Source organism: Macrobrachium nipponense, chromosome 12 (assembly GCF_015104395.2).
Source record: "Macrobrachium nipponense isolate FS-2020 chromosome 12, ASM1510439v2, whole genome shotgun sequence".
Lineage (NCBI taxonomy): Eukaryota > Metazoa > Arthropoda > Malacostraca > Decapoda > Palaemonidae > Macrobrachium > Macrobrachium nipponense.
Genome location: NC_087205.1, coordinates 21,960,949 through 21,980,550, shown reverse-complemented (window position 1 = coordinate 21,980,550; position 19,602 = coordinate 21,960,949). Strand labels below are relative to the sequence as shown.

The following is a 19,602-nucleotide window of genomic DNA, read 5'->3' as shown; positions in this document are numbered from 1 at the left end:
AGTTATGACACCATAACATACCTAAAGGAGCCACCATTCATCAACATCTGTGCCATAAATCACCAAGTTTCGGTTAATGGTGGGGTTTTGCTTATCAGCACCCTGCCAAGAACAGAACGCCCGTCGATAACTGGGTAGTATGTTCAATGTAATCAGCACCATGACTGTCCAACTCATTGGGTAATAAGTTGGTATTAATATTAGAAGCAATCAAAATGAAAATTCAAAAGCTTTATTATATCCCCCTAACAGTCAAGTTTAATTCTGTGGATAAACAAAGATTAAGGGTTAAAAGGAATAAGTACATAGAGGTATTGCAAAAGTGAATCAAATAAATTGTAATTAGAAGGTTGTTATGTACTATAGTAGATTCACATCAGCCTTGCATCCGATGTCTAGGCCATTCCCTTATGACGCTCCTGGTTGGCTGTTGATAAGCCAATCACAGGGCTAGAAACTCTCAGTCTCTCTTGAGAGTTCAGTGGCAGGATGTAGGTTCCACCTCTCCCGAGGGGTACTTTTGAAAGATGTATCCCACAGGAGAGGTGGAACATACATCTCTCGAGAGTTTCCAGCCTTGGGATTGCTTATCAACAGCCAATCAGGAGCATCATAAGGGACTGGCCTAGACATCAGATGCACGGTTGACGTGAATGTACATAGTAGTTAAATATACTCTAAACAAACTCGCGTTGTAATGTAAATCATCAGTGAATCTTGAGATGCTCTGTAGTTATTACTAGAGATTCTTGTAGTGTCCCATTGACCACTAGCTGCAATCTCTTTCATTTCTTTTATTGTACCTTCCTCCACATTTTTTCCAACTTGCTATCTACCCTCTCCTAATGATTATTTCATAGTAGTTCAACTGCGAGGTTTTCCTCCTGTTACCTACGCTTCTCAAACCCAAGGTATATATATATATATATATATATATATATAGATATATATATATAGAGATATATATATATATATATCTATATATATATATATATATTATATATATATATATATATATATATATAATATATATTATATGTATACCTGCTTCAAACCTACTTACCCTGAATTTCCTTCCCATCACTGAATGACCTCAAGCTCAAAGGTTCTAGTGCCTGGCCTTTGGCTTAAACTCTATACTATTCCATGCAATTCCGGAAGAAGTAGGTAAAGGAAAGGATTTGAACAGATATGTGATTAAATTTAATGGATGAGAGAGAAAGCCACGAGATATGGGAAACAGTCCTCACGAGATTGGAAAGAAGAGGGGACCAAGTTTTTGGCTAAATGTTATGTAGCCTACTGTGGCACCGGCATGAAATTTAATATTTAGTTTGTTCAACGTTATTTTACTTTCGTGTAGCAACAAATAAAGGAATGGCCTTGGCAGTCCTCATAGCAACTTCAGGCCCTTATCAAATTTGTAGTTCGTAGTCTGTTGCGATAACATCTTATCAGAATCCTAGCCGGAGAGTTGGAAAATTGAATTTTTGACGATATAATATGAAAACGGTATCATGATAAAAGAATGTCGCTGTTTAAAAAAAAGACCGTTGTTATTATGAATGAATGGATATTATTCAGTTTAATATTCGATAAAAAGATGTAGTGCTAGTGTCAAGATAGCAGTAGTTTACACATATATACCCATCGTGTAATCTATTCTCTGGAGAATATATTGTCATATACGCTAGAATTACTTTTAACAATATCAAAACCTTCGAAGAATAGTAACTAAGCCACACAATTGTTCTTTTTATTTAAAGATAAGCAACAATAGGTTGATAAGATATATATTTTTTGGGAATAATATCCGGTATCCAACCCGGTTCTACGGCAACATCGAAAGGCTAGTCTTGAGTTCCTGACGTAAGGTGCATGTAAAACCGTGTCAGTGTACGGAAAGTTTTCTTTCGTTTTTTCTAAGGTCAGTATTTATGTTTGAGTTCATTTATACATAGATTAACCCCCCAAAAAATGTTATTTTATATATGAATGGCATTTAGAAGACCCCAGGAGGGGAAAGTGAACGGTTTTTATCGAAATGTTTTGACATGTCGAGAACGGGAAAGGGAAGAAGAATGACTTTGGGCAAACACCTTAGGAGCAACTGCTAAGCTTATTAAAGTTGCCGAAATCGAGCTTAGTCATGGTTAACTCATGCCTAATGTATTTCCCGTCACGTTTTTCCCTTTCATGACGGCGCAGCTTAAACGAAAAGATGTGTTTTTAGGTAATCGTAGTGACGGTAGCCTGGTTCTCTGGCTAGGGTAAGGTTATGCTAGGTTACGGTAGTATTTAATTTCGGCTTCGGCATGCTGTTTAGGATGCCTTACTAGCCGCTGGTCCTTTAAGTTGCTGTAATCTATTAGGCCTGACCTACCTATTGCCCATGGGTTTCAACCACAGGGTTACCTAATTTCTCATTAGTCCAAGGTGGTCACAATTTGCCAGGAACATCCTGTGTAGCTAGGGTAAACAACCGTGTGGACTGGCCAACTCACCAACTACCACGGCTAGGCCACCCTCCGAAAAAGTACGTTTAACGCGTCCGGACACCAGAGATGGTCATCAGTCACAAGTACCTACCTAGTTGTTGGTGAGAGAAGGAGCTAAAGGCCTCTACTCTCCTTTCGAAGTAAGTATTTTCTCCAAAGTTATAAATTGAGGCTATATTTTAAGAGTTAAACAAAAGGTAATCAAAAGGGTGGCCAATGCAGTGCCCACACCACCAAAGCACTTTTGAGATTTTTACTAACAACTCGAAATATTTAGAAGATTGATGCTATGTCGATGTTTGTGGAGTTGCATGTGTCTATAAACTTCCCATTTCCTGTGCTAAATCCGCACACCCCTTGTACCCATAGATGCAGGGGCACTTTCATCACAACAGTCGTACACCCGACCTCTAACCATACTTATTGAAGGGGACTAGCTACAGCATTCTTTGCGGCGTTTTGCACTCTTCAACTGTTTATCAGTGTTGTCAATTGGTAGGTATGTGTTTACCCTCCAAACTGGGTATGAGATTTACACAAAACCGGGGAAATAAGTGAAATTAGCGTATCTATTTGTAGTGTAGGCTATATACATATTACAGCAATTTTATCATTACTGCATTACTTTGACAACTAGAATTCATGGAAACAGTTTGTAAATGCATCGGCGTATGTGTGACACTCCACTAGATTGGCAAGGATGAGTAATTTTTCCTCACGTCGTCTGCTCATAAGTATAGGTACATCTGAAATATTTGTAATTTTTCTTGGTTAATTTGGTTGCAAAAAAGTGATAATAGACATGAATTAAATAAACATTTTGAAGTAAAGTTAAACTAAATAATGAGTAAAGTAAACAATTAAGGGAATAAAGCTTTGCATCCATAATCAGTGTTGTCATCTGCTGCTCGTAATTGTGTTTGCGGAGTGAGTACTTAGGAACCAGGAACAGCAACGTGGTTCAAGTACAATGTGGAGTAAATTAAGACCAGAATGTGTATAATTACAATCAAATAAGCACTGTTGAGTTTCAGTTGTAATGGCAGTAAGGATAAAACTACCGATTACAAGGTAAAAATGAATTCAGTTCAAACCGTGACCCCGGGAATAAAAAGTTTCATGCTTTCACTAATACGTATAGGCAACAAAATGTTATTTTATAGTGCTGATTACAACTGCAATCTTGAGTAAGATCAATAAACGTTACATAGCCTATATACGCTAACATTGTTCAAATGAGTGCTGGGAAGGCTGGGAAAGATGGTGGATTGTCCATGCTTAGACTGGCCAGATTGACGATTGCCGCCATATTGGATTTCAAAACTGCCTTGAAAACATATTTTACGAAGAGGATCACATGCTTATTTTAGTTTGTTATGGGGCTTTCATATATCACATTATGTTGAGGAAACTTCAATCTTTTGAATGGTATGCTTAAATTTGTAATTGTATTCTTGTTTCACCAATTAAATATCGAGTGAATAAGGCCTGGCCAGCGTGATGACGATGGATGATCCGTGATTGTTTACCCTAACACCTTATGCCTTAGTATCATTGAGGAAAACCCTTACAACCACCAACAATCTTTGGGAACCACAGGTGGGAACTTGGGGTTTTGGGTGGGGTAGATGAAAACTAATAAAAAAAGATTGTACATATTGGTAATTTTTTGCACATTCCTGATTTCAGTTTCGGTGTGGCGGAATGCCGCTTTGCACCTTAGGATCCACATTTTTAAACATTCTTGGCAAGGACATTTGTTCTGGCAAGCGGGAATTTTTGCGAAGTGCGCGCTTGCCACAGGGGTTACAGGGCCCTGGCTGTTCCGTTTGTAGGTATACAAACTATACAAAAAACAAAGGTAGATCATGGGTACTTATCCGCGGCGGCCTAGACTATGGCAGCTGCGGTTTTTCTATGCAGTTTTACTTACTGAACAAGAATTTTTAGTAATATTTATTCGGACGACTGTAATTAACCCCCAGGGTCCAGTACTAAACACAGCAAAATACATTGGACAGCCCAATCCCTAGCGGATGTCGTATCCGCGGTTACGTTCCTTGCAGTCCGTGTGGAGGGATTCTGTAGAAATACCAAAACAAAAATCACAATACGTTATGACAGCCTTCACATCGAAAAGGTTGTAAGTTTTCAGGTAAGTTTTCCACAGGAGCACTTGTAGGTAGAAGCTACTGCCATGATGACGATCAAAATAGCTGTGTGAGAAAATTTTCCATATTCGTTGTGTAAGAATGGATCAACGAGAAATAAGGAAGTAAAAAGGGTTTACCCTGTACACATTGCATTAGTCACTTGTTTAGTTATTTTTTTTTTTTTAGTCCTTGCATGTGTGCACAGATACAGACATCATTCTGTAGTTTTTTTTGCGAGTTTTTACATTTTAAAGTTACTTTTTGGGACTAATAAGCATTTCCTCATTTAACAACTAGTATCTACGAATTCTATACATTATCCTTCGTAACTCAAGGTAACTATTTTTTTTTTTTAAGCCCAGGCACCCCTTACTTATAGAATTACCGTTTTCTGACTGTTACGCTGTGCTTAGGCTTATTTTTGGTTCAAAAAGAAATTAATTATTCAATGACAATGGCTTAACTAGGGTTGCATTGCGCCATTTTAGGACACCTTACTGGCCTGATATTTTTTTTTATGTTATTAATTTCATATAATTTTTACATTCATGTTATATTTGATGTTATGTGCATATTTACAAACAATTCCATTTATTGTGAAATACCATTTGTATTTCCTGATGCAGTCAGTGTTTCATGCATTTACCTACCTGGCCATTTAACACTTAGTCTGCTAGATTAGATAGTTCAGGTTATTATGATAATGTGTAAATTATATTTTCTTTAAAAGGGGATCCCAAGGGGGCTAAGCCCCCTGTCAGGTAACACAGACTACCTGATAGGGATAGGTTACTATGATAACCTTTATATTTTGTTTCCTTTGAAGGGGGTCCAGTGCTTGGTGTTACACCTAAACTTTATAAAACCAACCAACCAACCCCTGGCCAGGTAACACAGCATTCTCAGTTAGGTTAGGTTAGTATAATAACCTTTATTTTTGGATTCCTGTGAAGGGGGTCCAGGAAGGGCGAAGTCCCCTGGCCATGTAACATGGCCTGCTAAGTTGGGTTAGGTTAGTATGATAACCTTTATGCCCCCCTGGCCAGATAGCACGACGTGCTAGGTTAGGTAGGTTAGGGTAGTAGGATAACCTTTATATTAGGTATCCTTTAAAAGGGGGTCCAGCTCATGGCCAGGTTGACATGAAAAATAATGACAGCCTCATAATCTCAAATATTTCCCCAAAAGTATCAAAAATGAGAAATATAAGAATTTAGAACAAAGTCTAATATAAAAGTAATAAGATTTAGAGAAACAGATGATGATAATAACAATAACTATGTATTCTTTAATGTTAATAATATTCTATTTGGTATTTCTGAAATGGCAGGCAAACCATTTGGTATTTCCTGAAAAGACAGGCGATTTCTATCCATTTCATAATTTCTACTTAAATAGTTTATATATCTATTTGTATAATGATGTATACTATATTTGTATGTATATGTATTTACATGCAGTGCCAGTGGACCCCCACATTCGCGGGGGATGTGTACCTGGCCCCCTTGCGAATAGTACTTAGAATCCCTGTAAAAAGGCTTTAGACTGCCTATTTTGTTAGTTCAGACTCAAGAAAACCCAACCAAAAAGGCTTATACCTGGTTTTTTTAATAGTTTTATCACAAAAAGTGCATTTAATCATAAAATTGATGTAAAAATTCAGTAATTTGTGGATATTTCTTATAGAAAAATACCACGAATAATGGGTATGTGAGGATGTGAGATCCATAGAGAATCCGCGAATACGTAAGTCCGTGAATCTGGGGTCTGCGAATAGCAAAGGTCAACTGTATGTATACAGTAATACCCTGAACTTAGTGAGGTCAGGTTCCAGACCCCTCCTGCAAGGGGAAGTTTCTTGTAAGTTTGGCACAGTCTCTGAAAATGCTAAAAAATGCTTCCTTCTAGAGTTTGAACACTAAATATGGCCATAATCATGCTCCCTAAGTATTAGGCTAACTTTTAAATGAAATTAAAGTTACTGTAATTTCATTTATAAAAGAAGTTTTCTTTGGGTCTCTTGGTAAACTTGATAAGTCAGTCATAACAAAGGTACACAATTCAATAAAATGAAGAAAACCTTTATGTACATATGTAATATTTACACACACAAATACGTACATCATGTCAGGTGAGAGAGAGAGAAATATGTACGTCATGTGAGGTAAAACTTTGGATGGGTATCATCTTTGAAAAGTCCGAATGGGATCACATTTTGTTAACATACATTAACTGTATGTGCTGTAATTACATAACATAGTACGTACAGATTGTTCCAGCACTTTTCTCCAAGGTTAAGAAAGTAATTTTCACAGAATGACAACTCTGCTATGTCTGATATATTTTACTAGTTGATCATGGAGGTCTTTTATATATAATGACTGACTGTGAATTATGTATTACCTTTGTATATATTTTCAAAAATATAAGTAGCATACACAAAATTTCCATTCAGATTTTATGCTTGAAAGCAGGAAAACTTATACTAATTGTAGTATAGTAGTATGTACGTACTTCAGAAATGAAAGTTTCTGAAGGGATATCATCTTTGAAACGTGCAGTAACTTTGTGGATGGGTATCGCATCTTGTAAAAGTACATATGTATATGCACTAACTGGTAGGTGCTGTAATTACCCTTGTATCATATTTGTGCATGTACAAAAATAAAAAATAATACATTGTTTATAAAGATTTAACACAGAAAAGCTTTAAAACTTAAAAATTTACATATATATGGGGGATTTGCAAATGTTCGCAATATTGTGAAGAACTTGTGTATGATGATTATAATTAGGTTCCAATGAAAAGTTTGTGCTATTGTGAATTTGCGCAACTCGAATTGCATAAGTTTGGGGTATTACTGTAATGTGTAAAATAGGTGCCCCTCCCATAATATTTGTCTGGACCTGCTATTTCCTTTAAAATATGATGTCTTTGGTTTCATGAAATTTTTTTTGTCCATTACAAGATCCTATGTTTTCACATATCCACTCAGTATTGGACATTATTTTATTTTTATTTTGGTCAGATTGCCACACTGGTGTGAAATCGCCCCCCTAGGATGACATCATTTGCCCCCACCCCCCACCATTCTTTCACCCAATCACAGGCCTGATCACCCACCCAGTACAAGCAGTCCCTAGTTATCAGTTATCGGCAGACTCAGTTAATGGCGATCCGGTTTTATGGGGCTTGTCTAGCGCCTTAGAATTGCTGATTTATGGTGCCATAACGTGCTGAGTCCACGGTGGCCAATGATAGAGTTATGGTGCCAGAACATACCTAAAGGAGACGCCATTAACTGGATATCGGTGCCATAAATCACCAAATTTCGGTTAATGGCAGTTTTCGCTTAAAAGCACCCTGCTGAGAACGGAATTCCCACCAGTAACTGGGGACTGTCTAATATATGCAGTCCTCGGTTAATGGCGATCCGGATTTATGGCGTTCATCTAGCAACATAAAATCAGCGATTTATGGCACCGTAACAGGCAGCGTTTTGGTAATTGGTGCCATAAGGTGCCAATAATAGAGTTATGGTGCCATAGCATACCTAACAGAGGTACCATTAACCAAAACTCAGTGCCATAAGCACCATAAATCGCTGAGTTTCTGTTAATGGCAGTTTTTGCTTATCAGTACCCCACTGATAACTAGGGACTGCCTCTATAAGTATGTGGGTGAAGCAATAAAGATTGGAAGTAAATACAGGTAATGCATAATATGATGATAGGGTCAGGAAGAAATCAATCAAATCTGGATGTTTAAGTGGTAAAACTAAGTAATTCAGAGGTTTAAATATTGATAACAGTGAGCAGCTGGGGAGTACAGTATACAATGATAAACAACTCAGTGGAACAGATCAAAGAAAGTGATAAAAGTAGTAGTTGAAAGAGTATATATCACCTGAGACGTGGACATTTCATAAAAAAATTAATGAAAATATTTTAAAAAGTCTGCATTATTTCAAGTTTAATGATACGTATATCAAAATATTTATGAAGGAAGTTGTAGAGTATGTTCACAGAGAAAGCCAGTTTTTAATGAGTTGCCACATGATAGTGGGAAGCCCATCCTATTCGAGCTTGAAATAACTGAATATGAAATACTCCAGTATGTACAATTATTTTGACATGAATTACAATAAATATACAGCTGAAATAACCAGGCCTTCCTACAGCAATATATCATTAATAGGAGCAAAAATAATAGATTACTTTAGCCAAGGTTCAATAGGTAAATGTAGAATAGACTTTCAAGCACAGAGCACTCAAATGTTTCATCAGTGTGCCCCAAAAATTAAAAAGGTTTTGAAACTTCAGGACGTTCAGTGGGAGTTGCCACAGATTTAGGAGTTATTCATGAAAACTATAAACTATCACTGGCAAGTGAATGGGACTTCCCTGATGGCTCAAGAAGCCCAGTATGAGGGCCCACAAAATATTTTGAGAGATATGAGTGATGAGTAGACTCATATCATAGTGCTACAGTACATATAGTAGATTTTGCTTAATGGATTTTGTGGGCTTTATTATTGAAGTTTTTTCACTAGAATATATATAAATTACCAAGAATTGGAATAATGTGGGACCCATGCCAGATTGACCAGTCGGTGAGGTCTTAATTGTACCAGAGTTCTATATCCCCGCTGACTTTAGCAGTCTCGGATCTGTTTTGGATGTCTGTTTAATAATAGCATTTATACTTGCAATTATTGTGCTTGCTTTATTTTGCAGTTTCATAAGTAAGATGTGACTTTATCTCAAGTAGTGTAATGCTCTGAGAATTTTTGTAGTTTTCATAGTTTAAGTTCAGCTTACACTTATGCTTGTCCCTTACAAATGTTTTGTTTTTCAGAAGTACCTTAAGACTGGTTGTAACAATGTCGCAGGAACAGCAAGAAAATGATCAAACTCAGGAGCAGCCTTCCGAAGAGCAACCTCCAAGGGGCAGTGGGATGGAGGCATTAAAATCCCATGTTATGGAGCATAAAGTTGACACAGCTCTTTGGGCAACACGCGCTCTTACTTTACTTTTCTGCATATCCTATTTAATTCCGATATTTGGGTAAGCAATATACTATATTAGTTTTACTGTTTCATTTAGTGGTTGTTTTTGTAGGCTTTCACTTGCAAGATCATAGTAGTTATTCTTACTAATCATAGGCTGTTGTTTCACCTAATTTTGTTTTTATTCCACTCTAGATATAAAACCAAGTCCTAAATTTCACATTTCCTGTAGTATGTACAAAAGTATAAAGAAAAGGAAATTGCACTGGAGAGAAGTATTTACTGAGGGAAAGATTAATAAACAGAAAAAGTCCCTGATTTAGGTTTACAATTTTTCCATGAAGGGCTATGCGCCTTTGTTATAGTGTGATTTATGTTTAACTTATAATTTAATCTTTATTATTCCCTTATTTCAAGAGTTAAGGACTTTGTCCATCAATTTGTTTGTTGGTTTTACCTTACCATCACAACTCTTCACACAGTTGATGGGTTTCCAGTTTAGTGTAAAGTTAGACCATCATGTGTTCACTTACCTATAATTTTGTATTATTAATGTAAGGACGGTGCCAATTTGCCAAACAATGAAAAGGAATCCGGACTACTGTAGATTCCATCAACACCTCGAACCTTGGCCAAAAATGTTGCATTATTAGAGACAAATTCCTCATTTTTGCCATTGGGCTCCTTTAATGATCTTCCATTATGATACCAAGATTAGTGGCTTTGACTCTTGACAATCTTTAAAGAAAACCAGCCAAGGGGGCCATTTGTTTACGCAGACATGTCAGGAGTTTCTATCTTTAGAACATTTCATCAGAGGGAATGTCTTAAGAGAGAAGTTGGTTAGGGTCAGTAGGGGATGCATATACTCTCAGAATCCACGTTTCTTTAGATCTTTTATTCACATATGGTTAATCTTTTCCTTAGAAGCTAAATAGTCAAGTGGATGGCCTTTAGTAGATGAAATATGTTCATTTTACAGAAAACTATTTAAAATTTTTGGCTTTTTATGCAGAATTAAAAAAAATTTTAGTATATAGATAATTGCAGCCAGAAAAGTAATTTGCCAGCAGTTTTTTTATGTGAATGAATGAAAAAATAATGTAATCGGTAACCATTCCAATGTCTGAAAAGGGTAGTTGGGTCAATAATGGATTTTATATAAGTAACTTACCCAGTAATTACTAGCTAAGAGTTTGTACTCAATGGCAGCTTGAATTTTCAAAATTTGTGGTAGCGATTCTTTTGTTTGTGTAAGTGACTAGACATGTGCACTTATGTGGTAGGAAAGAGGAACAACTACGCTAACAATCCAATTTGTTTCTGCCATTGATGCAGTCAACATGGTGTTCTTCAAAGCAACTTGGTTTTGTAAATTTCATTTGTCTTCACAAATTGGTGAAGTATTTTCTTATGGTAGCCTTTCAGCATTGTTTTAATAGTGTTTTATCTGTAATTTCTTTATTTGAATTGCTTTTATTGTGGAAATTGTTGGCTTGTTAGGAATGTCTGACACTAGCTCTCCTATTTCCCGGTACGTATTGCAGTAAAGGCTGCAGTACCCGAATAAACAAGTTTCCATATAACTCTCACACCCTTTGCTCTAATTGTAGAGGACAAGTATGCAATGTTAACATGATGTTTGATGAATGCAAGGATTGGAGCAATAAGAAATGGAGGACTTTAGAGTCTCCCATTGGTTCCTGATGCTAGTCACCACCATAAGATCCTGCTCTCCTATTGGTCAGCATCATGCCTCTATGTAAAGGCGTTCCTTGACCATTTTTTGCGGCAGCGTTATCGTAAACACTGGAATTCGTTCGTTCACATATACGTATTTCGTTTGTTAATGTAAATTTGTGTTAGTGATTTTGCTTTCGTTGTACTGTAAGTTACTTTGTCGTGTTGTGTGTGAACTTAATTACTTACGTTATTAGCCATGGGTCCCAAGAATGTTGCTGAAGTTCACGGAAAGAAGAGGATGCTTTCTATGGAGAACGAAGATGGAGATAATCAAGAAGTGTTAATGTTTTCTGCCATTTGTTAATGTGTTTCGTAAAGTGTTAATGTTTTCTGCCATTTTTTAATGTGTTTTGTAAAGTTAAGTGTTCGTGTTTTCTGCCATTTGTCCTCCTCCTCTGTCGCCACTTTCGGAGATCGCCTCACTCGTAAGGTAAGGTTCCACATTTTACTGCATATGTACATAAATGTACGTAAAGTATTTCTTGTACCATGTACACTAATACACTTTATTTACAGGTACGTACTACAATAAAGGTTATGATAGGTATTAAATGGTCCAAATTGTTGTATTTCATTGTTTATTAGTCAATTTAGCTTTATTATAAAATTTACTGTGGTGTTTTTGAAGGGCTTGGAACGAATTAGGCAATTTACATGTAAAACGTAGTTAAAGATACGAATAAATCAGGTTACGAAGGCCGCTTCGGAACGGATTAATTTCGTATCCAGAGGCACTACTGTACATGAAAATGTGCACAATATCATATAGAATACAACAAAAAATAACTCACTGTTGTAGCTTTTATCAGTTTTGAAATATTTTCATATAAATCATGATAAATAGAAAAAATTCGACCTTCGTAGGTCAACTTTAACTCGACCGCAATGGTCGAAAACTGCAATTGTAAGCTAAAACACTTACAGTCTAGTAATATTCAATCAGTTACCTTCATTTTTCAACAAACTGGAAGTCTCTAGCACAATATTTCGATTTATGGTGAATTTTAGAAAAAAAACTTGTTTTTATGTCCCGGCGTTACAAATTCATGCATCATTTTGTGATGATATTTTCTCTGTGTTGCTTTGATTGTTTTACAATTTGTTATGTACCAAAATCATCGCAATTTAGTGTACAATACAACGAAAAAAAAAATAACTTGTTCATACACGAAACAAACCTTCGGTCTTAACATTAGGATTTACTAGCGCCAAGCTGGAAACCGGTAGAATTAAAATTACACTTGTGAGATCCAGGGACTAATGGCATCTATACCAGGTCACGGGGCATGTATACCCAGAATGCCCACGGCTACCTGTGACCCATCAGTTATTTTCCTACCGCCTTTAAGATAAGACGTGTTACTGTCTATCTCATTTAAAGCCGGTTTTTCAGTTTGCCCGTTCTTTATCCATTTCATTTTTTATTTTTCATTCCTTTTCTTTCTCCAAGTGTGATCAGTGTGTGGTAAGAGTGTATACGTGGTATGATGGAGAATTTTGCCTCAACATCGGGATCGTCTACCGCTTCGAAGAGGAGACAAAGGAAATGCCCAGGAGTCAGTGGCTTCCCTTGTTCTAGGTTCCTAACTTCGGTGTCGACGGATCCTCATCCAACGTGTAGTAGGTGCAGGGAAAACGTATGTACGGTTACTAATCCGTGTTCTGTTTGTCGCGGTTGGTCGGTGGAACAGTGGAAGAAGTTCTATGGGAAAAACCAATACAAAAGAAAGGGGGTGACGCCATCTTTGGATCACCAAACCTTACCGGCTTCTTTTGTATCGGTAATAAACCAGGCTGCTCCATATGTTTCTCCACCTGCTTTTGAATTGTCTCATACCCCTTCGGTTTCTCCTAGCGGTTCTGTATCGGAAACGTCAGGAGGGGCCTTGGGTAATTTTATGAATAATTTGCACTCTCCTTTGTTCCCAGCAAGTAGAGGGGGAGATCCGCCATCTTTGTTCCAGGCTCCTGCTACTCAAGCGCATAGGTTAGATGGTACGTGGTCAGCGCTAGGCCTACCAGGCGTACCAACCTTGGATGGTCTGCTTGCGCATTATATGACGTCACGGTTCCAGCAGGGTCCGGCAGCGCTGAATGTTCCTCATCCCCCGGGCTTGCAATTTATGGGAATTAATGCCGCGGCTTCACCATCCCACTCAGTATTTACAGAGATGCAGAACGTGGGAGGTAGTTTGGCAGCAAACGTGCGGTTGCCAGCAGAAACCTCTCAGTCTCTCCCTACGAGAGGGATGACGTCACAACATACGTCACACTCTGAGATGGCAGGCGTGATGACGTCACAGACTGATTCTCGGCCTTTTTCGATGCACCCAGACACTAATACGCCTTCTGACCGTCAATGCAAACTGTAATGCAGAAATTACAGGATATAGAGGAGAGAATGAATAAGAGAGACAAAAAGAAAAAGTGTGATTCGCCTTCTTCGTCTTCTTCTCTAGTTCGGCGTCATCGCTAAGTCCGATAACGTCACGGCGAGCGCCAGTCAAGCGTTGGAGGAGGATTCGGGAGTTCCTAGCGGATCCTCGGGCCAAGAGGAGAAGAATCAATTCTTCCTCTTCTTCGGACCAAGACTGTCATTTCCAAGTCAGCAAGAAGGTCGGAAAATCAGTGGCTATTAAGCACAAGGTTGGCAGACGAAGCCGTTCGCAAGAGTCTGAACAAGCGAGAGAGGTGACGGCGGCCGGCGAGCTAGCGGCGAGGCGGAGTTGCCAGTTCGGATCGCAAAAACTGCGATACCTCTGGTAAAATCGACGTTGGCGGCGAAAGGTGCAGCAGAGGATGGAATGCGGGTCCCAGTTTCGCCGTAAGGCGTTCAAAATACGTACGAAGGACGATAAGGCTCCTATTAAAAGTACGAAAAATAGAGAGTTGGCAACCTCGGCGGATTACGTTCGTGGAAGGCAGTGTCCGTCTGGATAGAAGGCCGAGGCCGGGCTCGCCGACGCTCGAAAACGATGCCAATGCTAATAGAGACGAACTTACCTCTGTCTTAAGTGAGCCTTCATCTTGGAGATCTAGACGAGATTCTCGCTCTAGATCCGTGAGCAGAGAAAGAGTGAGACGTTCTCGTTCCCCTGCTGACTATCTGGGATCGAGCCAACAGCGGCCAGCAAAGATCAAAGAGACCGCGGCCGTAGGGGCAGGCGGCCGTGGATTCCGGTCCGTCTGTCAGAAGATAGAGGCGAGACAACATCTCTCGGACGGAGAGTGGTACACTAGAGCCGGAGGAAGGAGAAAACCAAGAGTTTCTGGCCTCATATGCAGAGGTTATTGATTTGATTCGTCAATTCAATAGCCTTTCGGAGAAGACAGAAACACCGGCCAGTATGCTTCCTCCTGGAATTGACATGGCGTTTGGACTAAAGAGGGATACCAAGGTGTCGTATGAATTGCCTTGTTCGAGTCATGCGGAATCGGTCTTGCAACACGTAAACGCAAAGATTGCAGGGAGGGATAATTCCTTAAGATCTAATAGATCATTTAAATTTATTCCCCCTCCAATGATAAAGCAAAGGAAATATTATACGACACCGAAGGTCCCTTTGCTGTCTAGACAAATGAACCCTAATGTTGTAAGGTTAAGGCCTGGATTAACCTTGGATCAGGTTAAAATGGAGTGCCCTTCGATGACGTACCAAGAGGCTGCTACGTTAGAAGCAACAGCTTCTTCTGTCTTTCAGGCTGCGTCCTGGTTAGACCTTTGGTCAACAGCAGTGGCGAAAATTGCATCCTCGGAAGCAACAAGGAAAGTAGTGGATGAACCATTGTTCATTAGATTACTACAGTCAGGGTCCAAGGCGATTGCGTACCTGACAAACGTAAGTGCCAATGTTTGGGCAAATATCCTGCTAATGAGGAGAGATGCAGCATTGGCTAGACTAAGCCGCAATGTGGATTTGGATTCCCTGTTAGCAATGAGGAATGGGGATATCTTGGAATCGCAACTACTGTTGCCAGAGGTCATACTGGAAGAGGCGATAGATAGAAGAAGGATGGACACTAACGATAGGTTGGTGCAACAGGCAGTTAGGAAAACCTCTAACAGTCAAACTACTCCTTTGGAGGGAAGACAACAGCAGATGTCTCGAAAGAAGACAGTGAGACATAGCATCCCTAATAGAGTCACAAGACCCTCTTCCCCAAAGAGGATAACTCATCGGCCCTTTCACAATAGAAACAACAGAGGAAGGGGCAATAGGGGAAGAGGGAGAGGCTCAAGAAGATAGGATGGGCGCCTCCCATCACTCGGCCACACCAGTGGGGGGTTGCCTGGCAAATCACTGGAAGGTGTGGCAGGAACTAGGGGCAGAGCAGTGGGTGGTGGATGTTCTCAGGATATTTGATTCCGTTCGAGGTAACCCCGCCCCTGACAGATCAACCATTACCCCACGTCACTTATGCCCACAAATCTCAGAAGGCCACTATTCTGCAGGACGAAGTGAAGAAGATGATGGAAAAAGGAGCTGTGCAACAAGTATGCAGTCCGACAAAAGGCTTCTACAGCAGGATTTTCCTGGTACCCAAAGCCAACGGGGAGTGGAGGACAGTAATAGACCTGTCAACGCTGAATCTGTTTATAAGGAAAACCAGTTTCAAGATGGAAACTCCGAAAACGGTTCTACAAGCAGTCAGAATCGGAGACTTTATGCTGACAGTCGATCTAAAGGACGCATACTTTCAGATACCAGTCCATCAGTCTTCAAGGAAATTTCTCCGCTTCAGTCTTGCAGGGAAAGCTTTCGAGTTCAAGGTCCTGTGCTTCGGATTGACAACGTCTCCTCAAGTTTTTACAAGAGTGTTCACCCTCGTGTCGGCGTGGGCGCATGCTCAGGGGATCAGGCTAATAAGATATCTGGACGATTGGCTGGTGATAGCAAAGTCCAGGGAGAAATTACTCAGGGACAGGGCGGCCCTCCTGCAGCTTTGTCACAGCCTAGGTATTGTGGTGAATCAGCAAAAGTCGCAGCTGGATCCAAGTCAACGTTTGGAATATCTGGGAATGGTGATAGACACAACACAAGCCAAAGTATTCCCGACAGACCAAAGAGTAGAGAAATGCAAACAAGTGGTGAATGCCTTTCTGGGAAAGCAGACACAGCCAGCAAGACAGTGGCAGGTGGTGCTGGGAATCCTAACCTCCCTGGAGAAGCTAGTACCACAAGGAAGGCTACACCTTCGGTCCCTACAATGGAGGATGAAGGAGTTTTGGTCACCAACAGTAGATCACCCGTACGAGCAAATTCCCTTGTCGGCAGAAGTGAGGAAAGACTTGCTGTGGTGGGTGGACGACGACAATCTGACAGTGGGTGTCCCCCTTCAACAATCCTCCCCAGACCTCTTGCTGTTCTCGGATGCGTCACTAGAAGGCTGGGGAGCCCATATGGAGGAGTTGATGGTGTCAGCAAAATGGAGTTGCAAGGACAGAGAACTCCATATAAACGTGCTGGAGTTGAAAGCAGCTTTCCTGGCTCTACAAGAATTCAGGGAGAGAGTAAAGGGACACTCAGTGGTATTGATGTCAGACAACACCACAGTAGTAGCTTATATAAACAAGCAAGGAGGCCTAGTTTCTCGGCAGTTACATGTGATGACAGTTCAACTTCACCAGTGGGCCATAGAGAACCTGGTAGACATCAAGGCCAGGTATATTCCAGGAAAAAGAAACATAGTGGCCGACAAGTTGAGCCGCAGGGATCAGATTCTGGGAACGGAGTGGTCCCTACACCAACAGGTAGTGGACAGGATGCTCATGTTGTGGGAAGGACCGATCATAGACCTATTCGCAACCAGGTACAACAAAAAGTTGGAAGTGTATTGTTCAGTAGTCCCGGACGCAGAGGCAGAGTAGCAGAAGATGCGCTACAACACCCCTGGGACAATCTGGACGTGTACGCATTTCCTCCATTTTGTCTAATCCGTCAGGTTCTGAACAGGGTAATGCGGTCTCAGAACCTCAAGATGACCCTGGTAGCCCCGTTATGGCCGAAAGCAGAGTGGTTTCCAGACCTACTGGAACTCCTAGTAGATGTGCCAAGAGAGTTACCTCCATGGAGCAACCTTCTGTGTCAGCCTCACGTGGAGAGGTACCACCAGTCGGTGAAGTCCCTATCGCTTCAAGAGCGAGGGTTTTCGCAGAAAGCAGCAACTCAGATGGCAGGTAATATCAGAAAATCATCTGCGACAGTATACCAAGGAAAGTGGTCAGCATACTGTGATTGGTGTCGTAGAGGGAACGTGTCTCCACTCGGTACCACTATTCAGCAGTTAGCAGACTTTCTGATATATCTCAGAACAGAAAAACATATGTCTGTATCTGCAGTGAAGGGGTACAGGGCTGCTCTAGCCTCAGTCTTACGAATGAAAGGAGTGGACATATCGTCTTCATGGGAGTTGGCCATGCTGATGAGGAGCTTTGAACAGTCATGCCCACCAAAGGAGCTAAAAGCCCCAGATTGGGATCTGACCAAGGTACTGAGTAGTCTGACAAAACCCCCCTACGAACCACTAAGGCAGTCCACGGATAGGAGCCTGACCCTGAAGACAGTCTTCTTATTGGCCCTGGCTTCAACCAAAAGGGTGGGGGAGCTACATGGCCTCTCATATCTCATAAAGCACTCGAGAGGTTGGAGATCAATGGTGTGTGAGTTTGTCCCAGAATTAGTGGCAAAGACCCAAAATCCAACAATAGTAGACGGCAGATTCGACTCCTTTACCATACCTTCCTTGGCAGACTTTGTAGACAACGACAAAGCTGAAATGCTCCTGTGCCCCGTCAGGGCACTAAGGGAGTACTTAAAGAGAACAAGGCACCTCAGGCCGGGGTGCCAGAGGTTGTTCGTAAGTACAGGACGGAACAAGAAGGAAGTGTCCAAAAATACAATATCATTTTGGCTAAGGGAGACGATCAGAGATGCTTATACTGCAGAAGACAGAGGGTCAGATAGCCAGGTGGGAGCTAGAGCTCATGACATCAGGGGTGTGAATGCTTCCCTGGCATTTAAGAAGAACATGTCTGTGGATAAAATTCTGAAAGCTGGCGTGTGGAAGCGCCAAACAACTTTCACCTCATTTTATTTGAAAGATGTTGCCCATAGATCCTTGGACACCTTTTCCTTGGGTCCAGTGGTGGCGGCCCAACAAGTGATATAGTTCATCCAGTGCCCCTGGCGGGTCAGTTTGCGTCTAGTCTAAGATGAAGGTATGAAAGTAGAATGAATGGGATGACTGGTCTTTTTTCTTTACTACTTTCTTCCTACTCCTTTAACTACGGGCAATATGAAGGAGAATACCGTCATGTGCTGGAACGGACTAGATGCAGGTGAGATGGTCAGCCATACTGTGAAGCTATCTTAGCTGATGATATACTTTTCAGTAGCAACACACCCCTCTGGATAATAAGGAAAAGAGGGGTGAAGGTGGATCCAGTCGCAAGGGACAAGAGTAAACAGTAGAATGGTATCTACACCCAGTGGGAGGAAACCAATAGATCCGCTTATATCTTTGGTCCTAGGTTCATTGTCCATTCTCTTAGAATTTCCCTATATATTCGGAAATGGATAAGGTGGCAAACTCCCAGTCAGTTGTAGAGACTTACCTCCCTCCAATAGTAAGTCTATCCTAATGTTAAGACCGAAGGTTTGTTTCGTGTATGAACAAATACCAAATTTGTAACTAATTTGTATTTTTCATAACTAACAAACCTGAGGTCTTAACAGTTAAAGGCCCACCTCGAACCACCCCTCTAGCAGTCTAAACTGGGTTAGAAATATAACTGATGGGTCACAGGTAGCCGTGGGCATTCTGGGTATACATGCCCCGTGACCTGGTATAGATGCCATTAGTCCCTGGATCTCACAAGTGTAATTTTAATTCTACCGGTTTCCAGCTTGGCGCTAGTAAATCCTAATGTTAGACCTCAGGTTTGTTAGTTATGAAAAATACAAATTAGTTACAAATTTGGTATTTTAGTTTTAACCGTTTTGCTCACAGCGCGATTTGTATACAATTATATATGAAATTTTTTTTTTGTGCTGTCATATATTCCAATATTTATATATGATAATGATATTTTTTAAAATTTCTGATGGTTGCATACTAAACTTCAGGCAATGACAAAAAAAAAGGAGCCAAAAATGAACTCTTAATCTTAAAAACTAAGCGTGCTGTGATTTTTTGAA

General features: G+C 40.3%; 1 protein-coding gene across 1 annotated transcript in view; it reads left to right on the top strand.

Moving 5' to 3' along the window:
• Positions 1-1,805: 1,805 nt before the first annotated feature.
• The window catches only part of LOC135224409 (transmembrane protein 33-like), a 38,230-nt gene continuing 20,433 nt past the window's right edge, over positions 1,806-19,602 (top strand). Inside the window, exons 1-2 of the mRNA XM_064263379.1 lie at positions 1,806-1,927; positions 9,510-9,719. Of these exons, the coding sequence (XP_064119449.1) occupies positions 9,535-9,719 (185 nt within the window). The 5' untranslated portion in view covers positions 1,806-1,927; positions 9,510-9,534. The remainder of the gene's footprint in view (positions 1,928-9,509; positions 9,720-19,602) is intronic.